This window comes from Chelmon rostratus, chromosome 17, assembly GCF_017976325.1.
Source record: "Chelmon rostratus isolate fCheRos1 chromosome 17, fCheRos1.pri, whole genome shotgun sequence".
In the NCBI taxonomy this organism is placed as follows: Eukaryota; Metazoa; Chordata; class Actinopteri; order Chaetodontiformes; family Chaetodontidae; genus Chelmon; species Chelmon rostratus.
Window position 1 is genome coordinate 5090150 of NC_055674.1, and position 23760 is coordinate 5113909.

Consider the following 23760-nt stretch of genomic DNA (forward strand, 5'->3'; position numbering starts at 1 on the left):
ACGGCGTCTCTGCAGGCACAAACACAAAGAGGCACTGACACAGGCCAGACCGGCAACAGGCTGAATCTAATTAGCTCTCATCTGTTTCTGAGAGAGGCTTTGTTTCACACCAAACCTCCCAGAGCCCGCGAATCAGACGCCACATGAAACCCATCCAGCTGGGACACAAGAGGGGACGAGCACGTCCTGCGTGAGGAGAAGAAGACTGGGTACAAGATCTGACACTTTTCTGGACAGGTAAACTATGAAGGTTACGTGTTGACAGGAGGGAAAAACAGAGAAATGTGGCGTGAAAGGGGCAACATTCCAATGAAATCCAGAGCCCCCTTAGTTTGCTAGCAAAGCAGCATAAAATATTCACTATTTGTCTTTGTCATGGTGCTAAGTTTACAGCTAACACCTCTGAAGAAAGGCACAGATCAGACCGTCTGATTATGACGAACATTCTTCATATCAGCTCGGAAGAGATGCTCCGACCTGATTTGCTGGACCAGTGTTGCTGCCGTCTGAGCTTCTCTCAGATACAAACACTACGAAATATCCTCCTCCATTCACATACAATACACCTTCAGCTTCTTCACTTAGCCGCCATCAATTCTCCCTCAGTCAACCACATTTTTGTGCACTTCTAGAAACATGTTCTAATCTTGTGCACATTCCCAGGAACCTAAACAAAACTAATTAAACTCTTCAACCCACCAGTAGTTCAGCCATTACAAACTCACACTGTGTAGCCAAGCTTCGTTCAAACCCACACAACTTTATTATGAATTTAAGATGCCTTGAACGCCAGAGTCTAGTAAACTTTACATAGCTTCAATAAGTGTTGGAACAAGCTGATACAGAATATTTACAACCTCAAAGAAGGAATAAAAAGGGAAAACTAGATTTTAAAGTGCATGTAAATATAAATGAGCTTTAATTATATTATTATTAATTACCCATTCATAATAAACAGAATCAGACCTATGCAATATTTTTTGTGCATAAACAAGTCAGTCAGTTTTAACTCTTACAGAGAGAAACTGACTGACTCGGTGACTAACAGGAGATCAATAAATAGCCATTAGCAATAGCGACACGCCTGCTTAGCTGAGCTGCACTACAGTGGCCCCTCCCCTCTCACCACAGTAAACAAGGTCAATGATGACTGATGTCCTTCGCCCACCTATACACTCGCTGCGCGATGTTTGTACAGCATCAAGGACTTCCTCAGGCAAACAAGGGGCGAGAAGGCCGAATCAGAGAGCTCCATGAATGCTGCATGTGTGTGTGTGTGTGTGTGACTCCATGTTTCATGCACCTGCACACAGATTATGAGTTGTGTGTGTGTCTAACTCTGACCCTGTAAGTGTGATGTAAACATGCTGGAGTGCCTATATTTGTGAACACCTGTGCTCGGCCATGTGTGTGTGTGTGTGTGTGTGTGTGTGATTAAAGTGTGTCAACACACACAGTCTCCAGGTTAATGATTGTGGATGCGAGGTGTGAGTGGCGGTGCAGCTGTCGTCTCCAGGCCCGCAGTTGAGGAATGCAGCAGGGGTGACGGTGTCGAGGCGGGAGGGCGGAGGTGTTAAGGTGTGAGAGACGTTTTAATGGCGTTAACGGACTGATGCAGGACACTCAGTAACACACACTTCACTGTCGTGCTCTCTGTAGCTCCACCCACTGAACAGACGCAGTAAAAGTATGTGGCCCGAATGCCAATCATGTTTCAGGTATGTACGTTCAGCCTGGAGAGATGAAAACACTGTGTGTACTGCTACTGTTTGTTTTCCCAGGGTGGTAGACAATCCTGTCCCACAATGCACCACAGAAGTGGAGAAATAATACCATGCTGGAGTAACAGTGAAAAAGTGGAAAAACACCTGGCAGTGGTGGGACAGCTTTCGTGACAACTTAGAGAAAAGTTTCACAGGCATTTGTGAAGCTTCCCAACTTCAGCTTTGGCAGAAGCGCTCCATAGTTGCAGCATGAGCAACATTTGTTGACTTCTCGTCACTTTCTGTACTAAAACAGACCTCAAACTGCTATACTGAAGAAATGTACAGTTTATGTGCATTTCTAGTGTCAGTAAACTGCAGCACTTCCCAAAGCGCTCAGCTCCTGACCCGTCAAAATGAAGCAATGTGCTGCCTCAAGAGAGGCTCATTTTTATGGGTTAAATTCAGTAACTCAAAAGACAAAGCACAAAATATAGAGAAAAGTTTAAGAAAACAGCAAAATATTTTTGTTGCAGAAATGTTTTTCTGTCCTGCAAATCGCCTCACGACTACTCAGATTCATCTCAGGTCTTGACCTCCAGGTTAGAAACCAGTGATTCAGGGTGGATGAAATTGAAAGAAGGTGGCAGCTTCTGCAAATCGCATAAATTCCCAGCGTTGCAGTATCGTCTGTGCTACGTGCCTACTACGTGGTGAAACCATCTGCTAATGATCACAAAAATGCTTTCCTCTGCGGCATCATGCAGCTGTTTTCAGTTAACGTCACCGTGACCGGGGGCTGATCCTGGACCTGCTGACAGGATGGGCCTATGTGGTCTGAGGTTTGCAACCTTTCTGAGGTGTTCGCCCTGTGATCAGCTGGATCAGCAGCCATTCAGAGAGGACTAAAGAGGCAGCTTGTGGATCAGCCAAAGCCTCCGCCTGAAGTTTGGGTCTTGACTGTTGCAAATGATCCCGAGGAACCTATTAGGAGGCCTCTGGGGCTGGACATGAGTGTAAAGACAGTTCTCAGATCAGGGCTCAAAGATCAGGGATCTGCAAAAAATAAAATACTCTGTCATCAAGTCACGTCTGGACACAATCACTGTGGAGGCTGCAGGATAATGCTGCAACGGATCAGAGAACAAACAGAGGTAGACCAGGACACGTGCCGCAGGGACGAAGGAGGGCTTTAACATCGACCGGCTCGGCTCAAGATTTTCATAAATGCGCTCTCATGTTTCCCATCATCAATAAGCTCCGGCGTCACGTGGCACAATGCAGCATTAGGACATCAGGGCCGCTGCTCGTCCCGCCCTCTGCCCCGCCCTGCCGCTCCATGCCTCTATTGATCTCACCCACAGCCCCTGCACTGCTACATTAGCGCAGCCCTGCTAACAACATTAAACTAGTCCCGGCGGACGACATCATAACCGCTCTCATCAAACGGACACTTGCATCCCTTCCTCTCTGATGCCCAAACAAACAAAGGCTGATTTACTTTGTGACTCATTTTGACAAATTAAACACTGAATCAGGTTACAGTGTCATTTTGCATCTCACTGCTGCTCTTTATCGGCTTCATCAGAAGTGATTAGAGTTCAATCACAGGGAGGAGAGCAGAGGAAAAGACGTGCAGGCAAATGCACAATTCCTCTGCAAAAACAAGTGAGATAGCACGCAGAGAGAGGTCCGGCTAAATAAGAGCTGGGTGTTGGCTGAGACATGCAGGGTCAAAGGTCAGGTGTGAAACAGGTCAGGGTTGAGGACAGTATAGAAGCTTGGATATCAGACACTTTTTTTATGACTTCTTGTTCACAGTTTTGTGGGCACAACGCGTAGCAGTTGTCACACATTTACAACAAAGTGTTTTACTACAACAAGCATCAAATTGAAAAGATGAAAGTGAACTCGCAGCTCTATTACAGCCGCACACACACACGAGCAGAGAGGTTCAATTAAAGCGTGACCACAGAGGAGGAAACGTTGTTCTGCGCCGGAGGAGATAAACTCAACCGAGATTTAAAAAAAAAGAGATGCTGTGAAACAGAAAGGCAGCAAAGATAGGTGGAAAAAACACACACTCAACATCTCAGCAGCTCCACCACATCACACACAGATCCATAGACCCTCTGAGGTTAAATCAAAGCAGATCCACACACACAAACACACCAAGCCAGGATACCAAACCATATGCCTCCTTCTACAGGCAGACCACCGCCCTGAGTGACATACCTTACCTCATGACTTCACTATGACACACCAGTGCTTCAAAACACATTCCTGGAGTCAGACCACAAGGGGCTGGATGCAGAAATGTCTATCTAACAAGGATTTAGTGGCCATTTTAAAGGAAGGATGCTGGGGTTTTTTTTCAGAATTTTAGTAGCTGTTAAGGGATGAATTCATGTTTACAGTCTAAATGCATCAAAGCATTGTTGCATGGTGCAGTTATGAGGGTCTTTCTCTCTGCTGGTGGTCCTGTGATGCTCACTGACTTTTCGCATCTTTACACTTACTGTTATATCACAAGCAAAGAAATACAGCGAGCACACTTTGATGACTTGTTTGTTTAAAAAAAAAAGAAGAAGCAAACTTTAAAGGGCTGGATGTGAGGCTCAAAATTAAACCAAATTAACTGGCAAATTTGTGTGATTAGCAACAGGAATGGACGCTGATGAAGACGCCCTCCCAGCACCATCCCCGCTCGGGATGTCCCGTCTGGACTGGCAGCCTCCCGATGCAGCGAAAGGCGGACAAAAGAAGCAACCCGGCCGTTTAACGTGACCCCGGATCAGTTTGGGCTCAACTCGTTCGGCTGCGCACCATTTGTCGCCCACAAAAGCGAACAAAAGCGAGCAGAAAGAGCCACGATCCAACACTTGGTTTTACAGTACGTCGGCGAGTGTGTGTGTGTACACAGTGGCTATGTAAACTAGCGTTAATCCTCTTAGGAAATCACGCTCTCTGACCGGCCCCGCGGCGCTAAACTTCAGCCCGGCCAAACACAATAACGTCCAGGTATCAATAAGAGGATCGATAAGCAGCTCCGGGTACTTACGTGGTTGTCAGAGTAGGGTGGTATTCCAACAAGGCAAAAAGCAACTCCATTCATTGGACGGCAGAAACTGTTGGGCTGCAACAAGGAGAGGCAGATTTGTTGCTGCACGAGCGGCAACAGAGGCGGGCGGTTAGCTCCGAGAGTCACAAAACTGCGCCCAAACACAAACTTATACGTTCAACACTTATTTCCTTCCTTCCTAAAAAAAAAAAACACCCCCCACTCTGTTCCCGTTGTTTCGGGGCCGTTCAGTGCGCTCCCCCCACGCCTCCTCCTACCCCTCCTCTTCTTCTTCGTCTTCTTCCGCCAGACCGCATCAGTCGTACATAGCGAAAGCCCTCTGCGCGCGAGCCTCTATGCCTGTAGGCTGCAGCTGCGTCAAAGCACGCGGCGGATAACCGGAAGTCAGGAGGCCCTGCCTTCAAAGTAAGAGTCAACAGGAGGAAAGGCGTTCATTGGCTGAGACATTCAGGTTGTAAACTCTTAAAAGGGCTTATTAAAGAACAATAATCAAAATGTTTCAGTGTTCAGCCAAACACCATCATCAGCCGTATCGCGACAGGAAGTAACGCTGCAGTTTTGTTTGATTACTCATGACTGAATGTGGGTGATGTTATAACATTTCTGGTAACTGTACATAAACAATGACAGGAGATTTCGTTTCTCGTAGGTTTTGATGAATGTTTACACTTGAAGAAGTTAAAGGCTACAAGGCCAGTTGTTATATTTCATCAGAGTAGTTTGGATAAATATTGAGGGTTTTTGTAGTTTGGTTTTTTAATTCACTAAAACTGTATCCCACCTCTTTTCTAGACCTAATCTAGGCTTTTATGGAGGAAATCTTAACAGGAAATACTTCATTTGTATTGTGGTACACTTGACACTTTGGGAATTGCAGGGAGTCAAATTAGAAGAGGGTGCGTTGGGTAAATCAGTGCGCTCCGCCCTGCTAACCCACAGCGTGCGGGCTCCCTCTGGCTGTGCCAAAACATTCGCGTGCAGGATGGGAGGGGTGACTGATGCCAACAAGACAGCAAGTAAAAGTAACCATTTTAAAAAATTATATAGACAAATTCTGGATAAAAATAAACAGTTATGGACAATTTACTAAAGTAAATTCAAGTTTAACAACACTACTGCCACCAGATGAGCTGACATTAAGTATTTACATCCCTTATTTAAGTAAAACTACCATTAGTGCAGTGGGATAATACTTAGAAGTAGAATTCTGTATTCCAAACTACAGTAGAATTTACCTTATATCAAGTTATGCAAGCAAAATGGGCCAGCTAAGTGTTGCATTATCATAAAGGCTTAAAATGGAAAAAATAATTAGTATATAATTAACATCTCAAATTATCAAGTTGTAGTGTAACTCCAGGAACAAATGATTATTTTCCTATTAAACTCATCAATAGTTTGATCCATATAGTCTCAGAAATTGTAAACATTGTTTAAGGCAAACAACAGCCCAAAAATCTTAATTTTACTTTCAGTGAAGACTAAACAACAGCAAATATTCACTGAACCAGTGAATGTCTGTAATTGTTTGCTCATACAAATGACTTAAACGATGAATCAGTTCTCAAAATAGTGCCACTGATCGCTACCTCATAATAAACCGCAGGCACATCACGATGCAATACACAAAATCCGAGGTGCACAGAACAAAGTTCAGCTGAGTGTGTGACTCACGATAAACAGAAGGATACGCCAAAAAAGGGCTAAACAAAGACTGAAACTCATTGAGAGATGTCAGAATTCCTTCCACACCCAGACAGAATACACTATAATTCATATATTCTTGGAAAAGTGTTGACAGACTTGTATTTTTAGCCGCTGTGGCTGCGGATGAATTCTGTCCATGTGAATCAATAGACGTACAGTAAAGCCAGAGGAAGCTTACTCATCAATAGAACAGGAAGCTCAGACTGCTGCCAAGAAGTCACCCTACATCGTTCTATCTGTGGCATTATGTGCAGAAGGTTTAACATGAGCTTTAGCCCAGATGAAGGAGGACAGAGATAACAAATGAAAAGATGCTAAAACTGTGGAGACACAGCGCTGACTCGGAGCTGAGGGCCCATGTGGCTGCTATTACTCTGAGGGGTGAGAGTATCAGAGAGCCACTTCAAAAGCCTGCCTGCCTACAGGGAAACAGACTGCAGTCATTGGGGGGAAAAAGCAGCTTACAGGAGACTTCCCACGCCAAGAGCTGCAGCTGCCAACTCAGCCTTCATCTCAACACGTCTCCTCTGTCTGCTCCAGCCTCTGCCTCTGGCCTGCTCTGAGACACACAATACCCCAGCCAAGGGCTTACAGAGGACACTCTCCGAAAGGCCCGCTCATGACCTTCACTCATCTCCCATTTGAGATGGATAATTACCACATGTGGCCCAAATCCCCCGCCAGGTTGCTCATACAGTGCGGCAAAAGTAGTTTCTGAGTAAAGGGCTGCGTGGAAATCCACCGTGGCACAGTAAGAGACCAGAGAGGCTTAGCGGCGGTATCCTGGTCTTAAGGTGGGAGAGCAGGGCAGATGGTCTCTGAGGAAAAAGCGAGGCAGACAGTGGGGCTCTTGCTTTTTTGGAGGGTCAAGGAGCGTGAGGGCTGTCACAGCTGGACTTTTTCTATCTTCTCTGACCTCAGATCAGGATCTTGCAGTCCATGTGTTTTCTATTCCAGCGGACGAGGGGGATAAATCAGGCTGTGGCCTGACACTCTTCTGTGGGAAGAACGAGCCGATGTGAGTGAACCCCTCCTGCATTGAGGCCTGTCCACATCTTTTCCCAGATTGCATGCAGATACACGCTCACGCTACGCATCAATTTGCCTGTCAGGCGAGCAAAATGGGCTTTCTGTGATTGATGGCTGCTGGGTGCAGGAAGATTTGTCGCATCAGAGCAGGTGGGCGAACGTGCTTTTAATGCTGATTTTGAACAGAGGAGAGCGCTGTAATTGGATCCACATCTAGCCAAAAGAAGTCTCACATGGTGCACTCAATGTCTGAGGACTCCCTCGTCCTCGTGCCATGTCTCTGGGTCAGCCTTAGTCACTGACACACAGCCTCAGGCGTCGGCTATGACCCTGCGATTGACTGAGTAAGGCCTGATGTGACGTTGATGAGAGGCGACGCGCCCTCATCTCTTTCCCTGCGGGGCCGGATGGGGACGAGCAGGGAGCATCCACAGACTGATGGGCCTCCCGTCGGCCATTACATAATCTCACACACACAGCCCGGCGCCTTGTAGGACAAACCCATAAACAACCATCATCCTATTTACTCGCTTGACCGCGCAGAATCCCACCTCCCTCCGCCGGCTTGGCTCGGCGAGTGGCCCCTGCCCGGGCGGGACGAGATTCCCGCTGAGGCTGTGGAGGAGGGATGGAGGGAGCGGTGGGCGGGTGGGCATCCCCTGCCCTCCTTCATACCGTTCTAGGCCACTTCACAGAGCGTGTGCGCTGGTGTGCTACAATTACTCGTGGTCACTCCATTTCTTCTGACTTTTACCCCCCTCCAAGGCGTCTTCCCCCCTCATTCTTTCATATCTCCTCTGTTTCACTCCACTCGCCTCAAGTTATTGAATCTGTCCTTTCAGTGAGCGTCCGTCACCCCCCTCTGCACACACATACTTTCAGGCTGAGGAGTGCAGTTTCCAGATCATTTCAGCATCGTTTACTTTAAGCCTCTACTTGATATAGCCGCATTTAATGGAGGTGCTTGGATGGTTTTCCTACAGCTAAGAGCCAAAAAGACACAATCTGCAGGTCCGGCCATGCTATCCACTGCTCTCTCTCTCTCTGTTGATTTAATATAAAGAGCAGCTTTCTTTCTGTCCACGTCTCAAATGCAATAAGAAGCCCATTATCGCTGTCTGGGCCTGATAAAGTGAAATGTGTCCGCTGAGCGCTGAGAGCCGGAGAAATGTGGACTATGAGCTTACAGGAATATCTTACAAGTATGCTCACATATGCTGAGGCTTGTTCGGCGGCTTATTGCAGCATGCATGCACACACACATGACTGTGATTGAGACGTGGGTGTCAGCGATGAGTGAGGAAAGGTTTGGGAATTTCTGTATTCGCGAGTGAACATGTGACTCTCTCTCCGGCTGCATGTTGACACAGAGGCTCCTGTGGCACTCCTCTGAAGGGGGTTGCGGGAAGGTTGGCGGAAGGAGGCGGAGGGGTGCGGCGACCCCAGCCTGCACGGAGCCGTAAATTCCCCCTCTCCTCATGACAGGGGGAGTCCTCTTTGTCTGGCCCGGACAACTGGCACGAGGGGAGGAAACAGCTGACTGGTCGCCACAGACAGGCTTTGTATCTGCGCTGCACAGGCAGGTTGAAACTTTGAAATTTGTGTTGATTGAGTTTGAGCTGCAGGCCCGTCCAACATCCATTCAAATCGATCAATAGAATAATTAAAAAACGCTTTTCAGGTCTTCCTTTTTACTTATTTTATAGTCTTAGGAGCTGATGCACCAATGCATCACTGCCATTCAAGTCTGCTCATTTCTTCAGCTCATTTTCAAACACTTCCTCTACAGTTTACATTTCAAATGTGTTTTTCCCACCATTTTGGGTAGCCATTGCTCTCCCTTCATTTCCCTGTGGTTTGAAAATTAATAAGCAAGCTCTGGAAACTTGCTTGAGTTGTGTAATGCATGACAGTCTGCATTCATTTGGCTTTGACATTATCATTGAGTTATGCTGCAGCTTTATCTACATCACAGTACGAGTTACACAACTAATGTGGGTTTCAAGGGTCTGCAAATGGGCTTTCATTCTGCAATAAAATGTGCAGAAATAAGAGTTCATGAGGTTTAACAGGCCATCATATCCTCTAAGGATGGCATGTAGGTCCAGTTTTTGATATTCAGTCCGACCCTTATCTCCACACTTCGTCTTGTCTGTCATCTCCGTTCCTGTGCTGACCCGCCTTCTCTCCCCACTACATTTCACTGTAATCCCTCTCATCTCTCGCAGCTGCCTCGCTCATTCTCCTGCAGGCTGCAGCAACTCAGGCAGAATGCAGCGACGGGCCGGCGGCCTCCGTGCGGCTGCAGAGGCAGGTCGGCTGTTGGAGAGGACATTCGGCTGGGTGGGATACAGGAGAGAATGACTCACGGAGGCTGAGAGCTTTCTCAACTTTCATTCTAGCCTGTTTCCACTGGTTTTCACCGCCGATACTGGCGTCAACATCTCCTCATTGTTAAACCTTTACTGGGTTTTATGTCTGTAAGCATATTGTCCAAACTGTTCCAAAGCAGTTTAAGTCCTATCTTCCCGTACAAGCTGATACGCTATCACACCCCCAGACATGAACTGCTGAGCCTCCACTTGCAGTTTTCTTTTGCAGCCTTAACATGGCGAGAGCTGATTAGAGCGGCCATGTGGGAGCGTTTGAGATAAAGGAACAAAGGGAAGGAAATACCCCCAGTGACACGAGGAGAGTTGTGGATGTTCAGGTGTCACAGTTTGCACAAATGACCACAGATTCAACTCCCAAAAGTCTCCAGTCTGTCTCCATCAGCCCATCCCTCAAAGCTCCAGACAAACACAACCGACTGAATCACATCCAGGGTATTCCACTGTTTCTATAAATGTTAGCTGTTACTATAAATGCTTGGCACACATTCTTCAAAGGACATCCCAGCAGCGCCCCCCTCCACCTTTTCTTTCCCCCTAAACCTCTTCTGAGAGACAGGGAGGGAAAATAAACAGACGCTCATAGTTCCAGTAGCAGCACAGCGAGCTTCCTTCCTGCTGCCCGTCACTTCATAAAGGCCGAATGTGTTCGCAGCCTCTTTACCTTTCACGGCTCCACTTCCTGCCTCGAGCATCACTTCCTGTGGCACAGTGGGGGTGACAATGGAAATGAGCTCGGAGGGTGAAATGTTTCTCCAAGTCACATGCGGGAACCCGTTTTGTCTGATATCTGTTTTCTGCTGGTCACTGATGAGTCAAGAAAGTCCTAAAATACAATTTGAATCACATATTATTGGATCAGGTGTCGTGTTCCCTGAATACCAGCCTGAATACACAAAGGAAAGTGAACAATTGAATGACTTTCTTTCTTATTTTTGCACTTGGAAAAACCCAGCTTGATTTGATCACACATCCTATGATTATTGTATCCAATCCAATCCAATCCAACTTTATTTATAAAGCACTTTAAAAAACAACCAAGGTGGACCAAAGTGCTGTACAGAAAAAAAAAAAATAAAAACAGAATGAAAGAAATAAAATACAGTAACACAATAAAATAAATAACAATAAAACAATGAATAAAAAAAATGGAATAAAATAATAGATACATTCAACATCTCAAAGTGTCAAAAGCCAGGGAGAAAAGATGGGTTTTCAGATGGGATTTAAAAACAGACAGAGAGGAGGCCTGTCTGATATGGAGAGGTAGATCGTTCCATAGTTTTGGAGCTGCTACAGCAAAGGCACGGTCACCTCTGAGCTTGCGCCTGGTTTTTGGTACACTCAGGAGCAGCTGATCAGCTGACCTGAGAGAGCGGGGGGGTGAATAAGGCTGCAGCAGCTCAGAGAGGTAGGGCGGGGCAAGGCCATTGAGGGATTTAAAAGTAAATAAAAGAATTTTAAAATGTATCCTAAAAGGTATTGGCAGCCAGTGTAGTGAGGCTAAAATGGGAGAAATGTGCTCACGTTTGCGTGTGCCAGTTAAAAGACGTGCAGCAGCGTTTTGCACCATCTGAAGACGGCCGATGGAGGACCCACTAACCCCCACATAAAGTGCGTTACAGTAATCCAGCCTAGTGGTCACAAAGGCGTGGATTACTGTCTCAAAGTGCTGCCTGGAAAGAACTGATTTAATTTTGGCCAGCTGCCTCAACTGGAAGAAGCTCGATTTAACGACAGAGCTAATCTGATGGTCAAGCTTGAGATCCATGTCCATTTTGAATCCAAGGTTTGTGACGGTGGGCTTAATATACTGGGACATGGAACCAAGATTTACAAATGGGGGCCCACTGGTGCCACCAAAAACCATCACCTCTGTCTTTTTTTCATTAAAATTTAAAAAGTTCATAGCCATCCAGGCCTTTATGTCATCGAGACATCTGAGTAGTCGTACAACAGAGTGTTCATCCCTCTTTTTGAGAGGGACATAAATCTGACTGTCATCTGCGTAACAGTGGAAAGAAATCCCATGCTTCCTGAGTATGGAGCCCAGTGGGAGCAAGTAAAGAGAGAAAAGAAGGGGACCTAAGACTGAGCCCTGTGGGACCCCACATGTGAGACGAGCAGAGGAGGACACAGAGTCACTAAGGCTGACACAGAAAGTTCGATCAGCTAGGTATGACCTGAACCACTCGAGTGCTGTGCCCCTGATACCCACCCACTGTTTTAAACGAGAGATTAAAAGTTCATGGTCCACTGTGTCAAATGCAGCAGTCAAATCTAAAAGCACAAGAATAACACAGTCACCAGAGTCAGTGGCTAAAAAGATATCATTAAAAACTCTGAGAAGAGCTGATTCAGTGCTGTGCAGGGTTTTAAAACCGGATTGGAAGACCTCAAGAATTTTGTGCTCTTCCAGAAATGCCATTAGTTGTCTGCAAACTATCTTCTCGAGGATTTTTGAGAGAAAAGGCAATTTGGAAATAGACGGCTTCAAGGTGGCTACTTCCCTTTAAGTACATTAAATAGAGAATTATGCTGTCATTCAGGCAACTTTGTGCCCACAATTGATTTGTGCTTTCCTATTATGAGCTGAAACTTGGTCCACTAAATGAATCTCGTGCCTTAAAAAAATGTTTTTACACAGTTAGACTGTGTATGAAGTATTAGAATATGTCAGATTTCTGCTGTTATGCTTCATGCTGCCCCTTGGCCAAGAAAAAAATGGGTTTTATCTGTTTGAATAAAGGTTTAATAAAGTTAAGTCAAAAAATATTTTTAAAATTCAAAAAGGAGCTGCTTTTGCTGCTTTTTGTGTTTTAAAACCTACTATTACATGCCTCATTTGAACATTTATGCATCCTCTTGTAAAAAATAAATTAAAAAAATATCCCAGTGATTTAAATTAAGGATCCTCTGGCATTTGTGGTGCAACAAAAGCTCTTAAGCCACACCTATTACAGTATATACAGTAAACTGAATAATCCTGTATGTGCGAGGGGATCATATCCTAATCCGAGCGTTTCCCTGGCCTTAAAACTCAGAGATAAGTTTGTCTAGACATGGCCTTAAAGCAGGGTGTTCTCCTTTTGGAGGACGGGAGGCCACACGGGAGGAATGCTCCGACAGCTTTTTAACCTTCAGTAACGTGTCCTGATTTCATCAGCGCGAAAACATTCGGTTCACAAACGCTGTTGCCAGTTTCTTCGCTAGAAGTGTAGACAGAGACGAGAACAGAGTGAGCAAGAGACTGGCATTGCTCACCTTTGAATACAGGATAGGCTGGGTGCTGTCTGCACTCACAGAAACATGATTCAAATCACTGCTGATTCATATTAAAGTTCAATAAAGCATGAAAACATGGATTTTTATGAGCAGATAAACATTAATAGACCACAAAATGTTTCCTTCTGTGGTCACTGAGGCTGAGAGGCCACCAAACCAAGAGAGGATTATATGTTTTCCTTGTGGATTTAACATAAATGTGCACTGTCATCAGCAGCAAAACATCTTCTTATTCTAGGCTGAAATCTGTAAAAAGACCACCATCTGTTCCTTTGCAGAGATTTCCCTAAATAGATAATCCTCAATCCCCCCTGAACAGATAAAAACTGAGCCGCAGTTGCATGTGGAGGCCACAAGGGGGCTCAGTGCAGCTCCTCAGGACAAGGCGGGAAGAGGGTGGAGCACGAAAAACTGGAGTTTTCCTCAGACTTGTGGTGAGTTTTTTATTTTATCTTCATGAGTGGGATTTCACAGGATTTATGGAAGTAATGCTGATGCAAACTGAGGCTAAAATATGGGAGAAAATGTTGGTGGCTGAGGAACATGTGAAGGAGCAATATGTTGTGTGATCTGATGCCTGAGGCAGGGTCGAGGTGGTGCCTGAACGAGAGGGAAAAGATCCTCCAAACAACTCACATGTACTTCAGATAGACAACATGGTCTAATTTACTTGTTTTATCATCAGCGGTTTGGAAAATAGGCCAAGAGGTCAATGGCTCGTTAAGCGTACAGTTCATTATTGATATTCAGCTGTGGTGCAGCAGAGCAGCTCTGTGGCCTGTTTAATGATCAAAGTAATGAAACAACCGGCATCAGCTGCACAGCTGTTCATTCCACGCTGACATCCTCACACAAAACCTGGATCCACTGATTATTTTCACAAATTTTTGAGGCTATAAAATGTAAAAAAAAAAAAAAAAAAAGTGAAAATGTCTTCAAATTGCTCATTTTGTCCAACCAGGAGTCTAAAAATCAAACGCTCTTAATTTACTATCACAGAGGAAGAAAGAAAAGCAGTAAATTCTTACATTTAAGAAGGTGGAACTAGCAAAGGAAAAAGTATTTTTTCAAAAGTAATAAATTACCGTAATAATGATTAATCTATTATCAGAATATGTGGTTTTCGATCAACTAATTGATTAATTGACTACCTATTGCAGCTCTACTGGACACTGACGTCGAGACTCAAGTACGTAAAAAGAAGGAGAAGGAGGTCGGACTAATACCAAGAGATGGAAACAGACTGCCGGGGCCACGGGTTGAAGTCAAAAACATGCCAAACAAGCCCATTAGATTAAATTGGAGCGACTCAGTAGCACACAGCCGTCTAATTGGATGGCCTCCTCATGCTACTGGTAAACCTCATCCCTCTGTTTTGTTCCATTAACCCCTGCTCAGCTGCCCTCATCCTGTGTCATCAGCCCACAGATCCCTGACATGGACTCAACTGATGCAAAGTGCTGTAGACAGGAAGGGCTTTAACCACACGGGCTAACCTTTGACCCCTGCAGGAGAACGCCCCCCCCCAAACCCCGCTGCCCCTGCCATCTGCATGCATTCATTCGCTGCTCGCCACTCAAGTGCACTGATGTTGAGGTCCTGCGCTGTCGTCCTGAGCTGAACAGGAGCTGTTTACTTCCTGGAGATGTGTGTCCTAGTTTCTTTCACAGGACAATCTGCCCTTTGTGTGCCTGCAGGCATCTACCAAATGGTTATCGTCCGCCTGGCAATCCCATACAGCCCGAATTAAGAACACCAACCCTGTGCTAACATCCTTCACATGCAAAGACACACATTTTTTTAAATCTTCATCTCACACTTGACATGATGTACACCCTCATACTTTTGGGGGGACAAAATCATAATAAGTTCATTTTAAAGATGCTTTTTATCATGTGAACAAGTAGAAGCAAATGCTCTGACTCTCCGAATTTTAATTTAATTCTTGCTTTCATGACTAACAACTCTGGTAAACCCTTCACTTCTCACGCAGCGCCACCATCAGGTCAACATTCAATTTGTGCAATACTTTGGTTGCCAAACTGGAGATATTCCCGTCAGCCTCAGTTGCACTTTGTGGTTAGTGCTAAGTGACAAATGTTAGCACGCTAACATGTTAAGATAAGATGGTGAAAATGGTAATCATGGTTCCTGCTAAACATGTTAATGTTGCCATGCTAGCATGCTGACTTTAGCATTTAGCTCAAGTTTTAAGGACAGATTGACAAGAGGACAATGATTCTGCAAGCATGCATTAAAAGTATCGCGCATACATACAGGCTGCATGCTTCCTCTGCTGCAGAGGCATCGTTGTGGCCAGGCTCACTCAAGAACTCCCACAGCTCCATGCCCCACAAATGTCCTCTTGCAGCGTGGTTAATTTTCATTGTAACTCCCCTCTTCCCTGCACTGCAAAACTGACAAACAGGTCAGAGACGCTGCAGCGGCTCTCAGCGTGAGCGAGAGGATCGATACGTGCTTATGTGTGTGTGTTTAATTTCAATTTAGATGCAAATGCGCGTACAAAGTTCATTCTTTCAGAGTGTCTCGGCCTCTGCTGCTCAGGACAATAGAAGGAGACATTCCTGAGAGTCCGAAGATTGGAGAGCCGTGGGCAGGGGGCTTCGGGGTGCCACGGGTGGGGCGTCAGATTAGACCACCTGTTCCACCATGAGGCGCGCACACACACACACATTCATTATTCCTTTATCCTTCCCTCTCTCACACTTGCTGTCTTTCACATTCCCTCTCACTATCTCGTTTGTAACTTAATAAGACCCTTTCTTCTCTCTCTCTCTCTCTCACACACACACACACACACACACACTTTCACTCTCATAAAATATGTCCCTGCACGGCTGCTTCGCTCTGAGCTAATTTTGTCTGCATTCCATTTCAGTCACATCTATGGGAAACAGACAAAACAATTTGCCAGATAACTCTGGCCGAGAGCCACAGGGGCTAACACACACACACACACACACACACACAGTACAGTTAGACATCGGTCGCCTTGCCACTCAAATGGAGCCTCCAGGGAGTCGTGTTCAGACGGCCGCATAAACACAGCAGCGTCACCCCTGTCCACATCACTGAGGCTCCTCCAGCAGTATCAGGGATTCCCTCCTCTGTTAGCTCGCCTGCATGCAGCAGCCGCCAGACTTTTAAAGCTCGACATCATCCCTGAAAGTTGCCCCTTCAAGCTTTTACAATTGTGCACTAACTTCTCTCCTTGGCTCTCGGGCTGCTGCAGCAGAGAGAGCCACTTGTTTCTGTGTGATGGATGTGGTCAGGGTGCTCCAAACCCAGGGTTCACGGGGCAGCAGTCACCACATCCCTGCCCAGGTCTGCCTTAATGACTATTGATCCTAAAGCACTAAAGAGCCAAACTGATTTGCAGGGAGTCTGGCATTTTAATCGTCCTCGGGCGAGAGGTTTGGCAGCGAGAACTTTGCCGCTGTCAGTCAGTGCGTTTTATAAACTTATATATAAACCAGGCAGGTCCGCTGAGGGTGGGTTAGATCATGTGCAGAGGGTGGAGCGGGGCAGGAGAATGCAGCGCAGACAGACTCTGAGAGAAAGAGGTGTCCCACCGCTGCCCTTGATTCGCTCTCACAGACACTTTATGTAACCATCCTTTTCCTGCCGAGCCACTGCCCTCCTTATCACCCGGCATGTGTGTTGGACATGTGTGTCTGTCCTCGCGTGGGACAGAAAAATGAGGACAAGGAGAAACACAGATACTGTAAACTTCTGCAGCCTTTCCACGGCTATAGTAAACACTGCATGCCTCCGTTTACACTCGCAGAGCGGTGTTAGTGCATGTTTACGCTGCCAGATGACAGTAGATCCTCACACACACACTCACACACACACACTGTGTGTCCAGAATCATCTTGAAACACCAGGGTGATGAGGCCACTTTTGGCCTAAAGCAGGAAACACAAGCACAGATAAAGCCTCACATCCACATAGCTTAACAACAATGATACACAGTCATGTGATGAACAGGAAGTGCTATAATCGTATTTGTCCGTTACGTCATAATGTGGTCCATCTATTAAAATGACAATGACCCAACCTTAGCGCTGCAGCAAGGCCACGCCGTGTCAGCATTTCACAGCACTGCGCAGCCTTATAAATAGTTTTTGTTTCCTGTGAGCTATACTGCGCTGTAAGCTGCACCCTTCTCAGTTTTTCTCTGTTTTTGGTGCAGAATGTGAACTGATACTGAAAGTGTGTGTGTGACACTGAGGACATGACCCACACATGTGGCTTTCGCGCTCTGTGTTCCCTGAGGTTTCCCATTTGGGGAAATAAGGTTAAGAGATAAACAAAACACGCAAACCAGTGCAAACATGGGTTGAACCCCTGCCTCCCACACACACACACACACACAGTCTGACCAGCAGCAGTGATGACATCATCTCTGCTATACTGGGGGGCTAACGTCACCCCAACCTGAGCCCGGCAGACACAGGCAGGAGATGTTCCCCTCACATGCATAATTCACCCAAAGGAAGGGCTGGGCTGGGGTGTGTCACCCGTACACCCCCCCTCCTAATCTTCCCCTTCCTCCTGATTAATCACGAACCTGATGCTCACAACGCTTCCACCTCAGGAGAGAGGAGGACGGAGGGGGAGGAGGGAGGGAGGGGATGAGGTAATCAATGACTAGGACACACACTGGCAGAGCGTTGAGGGCAGCGGAGGGGAGATATGTGGAAGGCGTGTGAGCTCCCTCCTCTTTTAAACCACTCATGGCACACTCCAGCTACCAGCAGCTGGTCGCCCCCCAGCCTGGACACCCCATGACAGCCTCCACGCCGCAGCAAATATTCAAACACGGTGTTTCTGAGGAGGCGAGCATCAGGTAGAAACAGCTGCTCTCGCAGCTCAGCTGTCAGAGTAAACAAAAGGATGGATGTGGACGTGGGTGACACCGCCTGTAAAGGCTGCTGACAGGAGCGCACGATGCCACAAAGCAGCCCACACACTCCTGAACCCTGTTGCATGACACCCGTCCTTCGCCTCCATCCTGACTCTGTGCCAATTTCTGCATGTTAGTCCTGATGGAGGACGCCTGCTAACCCACCAAACTCAACCACACCCCTCTTTTCACGCTTTTCTCTCCTCTCCCAGGAGTTGATCTAAGCCCCGCCGTCACAGATGAAGTTTTGGGCTGTGTCATCTCTCCAGAGGCCTGGCACCTGCCCGGCGGATGTTTGATGGCAGCACCTCTGCCGGCCCCCTCCCCCAGAGTGAACCCTCGCTCGGGAGGGGAGCAGAAAACACATCTGCAGGATAAGCAGCGTGCTGTGCTGTTTATTTTCGGGAAAGACGGGATGATGGATGGCATGAATGCATGCATTTGTGTCAGCAAGGTGTGGATATGTTGAAGCGCACTAAAAGGTGGCGGTCCCCTTCAGTCCCTCCCCTCCTCTCCATCCTCACCTGGTCCATGATTTCAGCGAGCCTCCTCCGTCCTCCTGCTGCCGGTCATGGCACGAGATCTCCGGCTAATCCCCCGTTCTTCTTTTCTTGTCCTCGTTCAGTATTCCCAACAGCGATCCAGTCCTGCTCCCCTCACAGAGGCGAGGCAGCCCGGCAGCCCGCTGCTGCTGCTGCTGCTGCGCCTCCCCACAGAGGCATGGCTCTGTCTCTCCTTGTGTTTCTGAGTGTGACAGTGTGACACATCCAGTCAAACGTTCCTCTCTGCTCCGTCTTGCCTTCTTCTGCTGCCGCTCTGGGTGGAGGCTGGAGGGCGTGTGCGTTGGATCCTCACCTCTCTCCTTGATAACCGCACGGAGGGAAGAGACTCCCGCTCTCCGTGTTCGCTCTCAAGCTCTTCCACTCGCTCCCTGTGCGAGCTGCCCCCCCCCCGCCGCCTTGCCTCGCCTCCCCTCCCTCCCTCCTTGTCTCCACTTCCCTCCTCTCTTTCCATCTCCCCTCCCCCTCCTGCTGCAGCCCAACACAGACGGAGCCAGCGAATGAGAGAGAGGAAGCGAGGGAGGGAGGAGGGCGGAGGGCTGAGATTGGCTGCCAGGGGGGGTCATGTGACTGCCGAGCTGAGGACTGAGGGACCCTCTACCAGCTGTCCAGCTCATGCTTCCCTCAAAACCTCTGTTGCCATTGACAACAGCTGCCGTGCAACACACCAACCACAGCTCCCCAGACACAAAGCCATTGGCTGGCAGGATTTACGGCCCCCGCCTCCCATTGTGGGGTGGGTTGGGGGGGCATGTTGGGACGTGTAGTCCAATCTGCAGTGAGGGTGGACGGGGTGTTTAAGAGCAGACATCCCCGTGCCCCTGGGAGGAATGTTTTCCCCTGTACTCGCCTCTCGGCTGAAATGTTTACGCATCAGTGTTGCGCTGGCTGAGGTCCAGAGTGGAAGAGGAGGACAGCGGGTTGTGCCGAGCGCAGAAACTCTGCTCCGAAACCCAGATGAGGAGAGGAAAGACCTCGAGGCCCAGGCATTCTTGGTCAGCCAGGAAAAAGACATCCTCTGTCGCTTTCCTCCCAGCCGCTCAGAGGGAAACTCCCACCCCACAACAACAGGAACTCCAACGCTGAAGGCCATGGCAAAGCACATGGGCAAACCCCCCCTCCTCCCCTCCCTCCCTGTTTCTCTTTTCTTTCATTGCCTCCTTTTTCTTTATTTGCTCTGTCGCTATCCTCTCAGCACCCCCTCCCCTCCCTTACACCCAGTTCCTCACTGCTCTCTCCTCCCCCAAACTCTCATTGGGATTCCAGAAAAGGTTGCAGGAGGTTACAGGTGCCACAGAGGGCAGATGATGTTATAAGCAAGCGGCAAGAGTCGCATTGTGCAGCATCACTTTAAAGGAAAAACCCACTCTTACATTGCTGTATATGATCGATTTGTGAGGTGCGGTGCACGTTATGTGACAAAGTGTTGTGATTTATGATTTTGGTGGTGTGGAATAGACAAGTGGATGCAGATATATGTAGATATAGCTGTATTTATATTTATATTTATATATATAAACATCTTGGCTCTCACTTGAGAAATCTGCATCACAGCCTCTTCTACAGTGATTCTCTCTGTGTGATCGTTGAATGTATGAGAACAACTTTTAATCTATGCCCATTCAGGACACAATTTATTTGTTGTATTTAAGATATCTGATATTTTTCAGGAGTTAAATTCTGCGCTGGAAACTTCTGGCTGTGATGTGACATGTGTACATTTTGCCAGCTATCATGCAAGGGGTAAAGAAAATACAAGAAGACAACAAAACGGGCTCAGAAATGCAAGGTCAGCAGCTGCAGCAGTGGATTTTTTTTCCTTTTAAAGCAATTGTAAACACTTTCAAATGCCCCTTATTACCACATCCACACAAAAATACCACTGCAGGGGGAACCCAAGGCCCCTGCAGCAGAAAAACAAAAGAACACCTGCTCTGGCTTATTTTGATTCAATGGATTCATAACATAGCTGTGACATGATCTGATATGGTAGCTCGCAGCGGTGTGACAGGCCAGTGAGTGAGGGGACAGAGGGGGCGGTGTGGGTCAGGAATGCAGGTCTAAGTTACAGCAGCGGTACAGCAAGGTCATGCAGCACGCCAAACAAACCCTGGCCCACTTCCTGCAGTCCAGCTTCAGTGCAGCCTCTTTTTCTTACCCTGCCAAACACCCTCCACTGCTGCTGCAGTGTCATTTGATCTGTTCGAGCCAAAGATGCTGTTTGAAGTGAGGTGGCTGCATATACGGTATTTGTGTGTGTGTGTGTGTGTGTGTGCGCGCGTGTGTGTGTGTGTGTGCACTCAGATTGAACAGCGGGTGTATTGTAATGGTGTGTGGTAGATTATACTATCAGCAGAGGAATTCCGATTATTTCTAAGAGCCGGTCTGTCTGCACACATGTGGGGGAAACTTTAGCTAACTGGCTGGAGGAGAGTGACACTAGCATGTATGCTTTCCTGCCAGCATGTTAGCTTAGCTTAGCACAAAGGCTGGAAACAGGGGGAAGCAGCTAGCCTGGCTCTGTCTAAAGGTAACAAAATCAGCCCAGGCTAAGCTAAAACTAATGTGCTATAACTTGTTTGTTTAATTCTTTACAAAACCTTAAGTGTGGTTTAATTTGGTATTCAGTGCTGGAGATAGGCTAGCTGTTTCTTTGTGCTATGCTAAGTTAACTAGCGGCTAACTGTTGATCTGAATGCGGCTGTGTTCATCACAAGTGTGTTTCCGAATTGCATCGCTATTTCTTGAAGGAGGGAATGAAGTGGATTGCAGAATATGTTTAGGAAAAAGTTTGAAGATTAAAATCACTTTTAGAAATGTATAAAATTCCCAAAAATGTAAATTATACCCAGCAGGAGAGAAGCTGAGCTGTCACCTTGGATGTGAATAAAATGACAAATTAGAAATTAATCTTGTTTTCAAGCCACAACAGAAGTGAATTTAGGAAGATACAATAATAAGAGCATCATATCCCAGGACCAATAGGGGTAAAAGCCCTAAAGAGATTTTAGCATGATTAATTTTAAGTTTACATTAGAACTTGTGGATGAGCTTTATGTGATGTAGGGGAAAAGGTAATATTCCAAATATTATAAATTATTAAAATCCACTGTACAACTAAAATAAACAAGTTATTGATATAAAAACAACAAAATAACATTCAGAATAGATAAACAGGCCAAACTTAATAAACCTGCCGTTCTTCATCAGTTGTGAGTCCGAAAGTGAAATCATACTGCTGCATCCTGTCTCATGTCACCTGTCCTTAAACACATCTGGACAGAGTGACTTTATTTACTTCATGGACGTGCTGCCATCTGCTGAGTCTCCGCAGGCAGACTGTAGGTAAACAGCACCATCTGCAGGACCACAGGCAGCACACAGCTGCCAGCTGCACGCACCACCACCCCGACAGTATGCTTTATTTGACAGGAAACTGAGCCGAGTGCTTCAGCCTTTAAAACAAGGTGAGGAGAGGTTGAAAACATTAAAGTCACGACGGGAATCCAAGCCTGAAGTGGCTGAAGTTGACTAAATGGTGTCCCATATAAAAGGGGCTTAAGCACAGTGCGCTTCAACACTAATGTGCATGTTCAGAAGAGAGGTCAGAGGTCATAAAGGTCATTTCAGTTGTTATGAATATAGAAGCAATTACATCATTATTGGATGGGCGTGCAAAGGGAAACTTAATGTGGCAAAAAATAGGTCTTATTTCATTGCAGATCATCAGTGGCTCTGACTTGGATGCAGCACTTTTGCAGCAATTTCCACAAATATAGAAATAATAACTACCATAGAGGCACTGGAACAGTCCTCGGCCTCAGCAATCTAATAATAGAAAAAGGCACCATGACTGTGAAACAGAATTATTTTGCAGAGAGTAGTCTTAATGCTGAAAAAAAAGCTAATTTAAAAAACAATATTTTAGCTTTAAGTTTCCAGTTTATATCTCTGTTAATGTCCGACAAGGTGAAATGCAAGAAAAGAAATACAAACAGATATATTTGCATTTACAAATGGATTAAAAGATTCATTATAGCATGCAAGGTGAGAATCGCTGTAATGTTTCCTTTAATTAAAAAAAAAAAAAAAGAACGATTTTTGGTTGTCAGCTTGTGTAATGAACTGAAGAGGAAGCAACTGTTCTTACTTAAATCATCTTTATTTGACATATCATGTGAAATACTGGCATCATACCCAGTAAATCATCAGTGCATCAGTAAACTTAACATTATTGATATATAACAGATTATTTATTTGAGGTTTGGTGGTGAAACTGTAGATGTATTTCTGAAATTGCTCTTGCATGCACATCATCAAGAGAAACACACCTGCTAAAGAACAGAAGGAGTTATTGGACTGACACGCCCCCCTTTAACCTGATGGGGAATCTTGATTGTAGAGAGGAGAAGAACATTATGGCAACATGTGAATAAAGAAAGATCAACACTGATGTCAAGGCCAACAATCTCTGACGACAAGGAATATGAAAAGGCCGAAACTCTCCACACCTAACATAAGAAAACGTGAGCAGAGAAAGGTTGGCCGCACCTATATACTGAATATTACACATTATAGTCAGAGCCAACTACTCACTCACAGTGCTTTTTGAAGGCAGATTCTACACCTGCGTTACACTCAACCCTATAAAACCCTCCTGCATCCACATGCACAGATTCACCGCACATGTGCAGAGGTATCATTTCTCCTCCGTCACAGAGAAGACAACAGCCTGGATGAGAATAGAAAACACACTGGTTGTAAATGAACTGGAGTGATATTTTGCTGGAGGAGCCTGGTCCAATGGCGGAGGGTGGGGTGGGGGATAGGGGTGATGACAGAGTGCAAGTGGGAGACAGAAAGAGTTTGGCTTCCACCTCTTCTCCATTTGTTTTTCCTCTCTTCACATCCAACAGGAGAGCTCCAACGGGAAACCACCACGGCCAGATCCCGGCTCCCCTCCCTGAAACAGATCACAGCTGCTCTCAGACATTTACAGTTTATCACTATGGACTAAAGACGAGCCTGTTTGGGTGCAATAGCGTGACCATTTCTCAGATATTAGACTGTTCCT

The 23760-nt window shown here is 46.3% G+C and overlaps 1 protein-coding gene across 2 annotated transcripts in view; it reads right to left on the reverse strand.

Moving 5' to 3' along the window:
• Positions 1-18674, reverse strand: part of arhgap23a (Rho GTPase activating protein 23a) — a 64833-nt gene extending 46159 nt beyond the window's left edge. The window contains exon 1 of one of the 2 annotated variants that reach the window (XM_041957843.1): positions 18651-18674. In XM_041957843.1, coding sequence (XP_041813777.1) covers positions 18651-18659 — 9 coding nt within the window. In that variant the 5' untranslated portion in view covers positions 18660-18674. Of the gene's footprint in view, positions 1-4764; positions 4923-18650 lie in introns of those variants that run through there. The other variant, XM_041957839.1, reaches the window with a different exon arrangement.
• Between the last annotated feature and the right edge of the window lie 5086 nt (positions 18675-23760).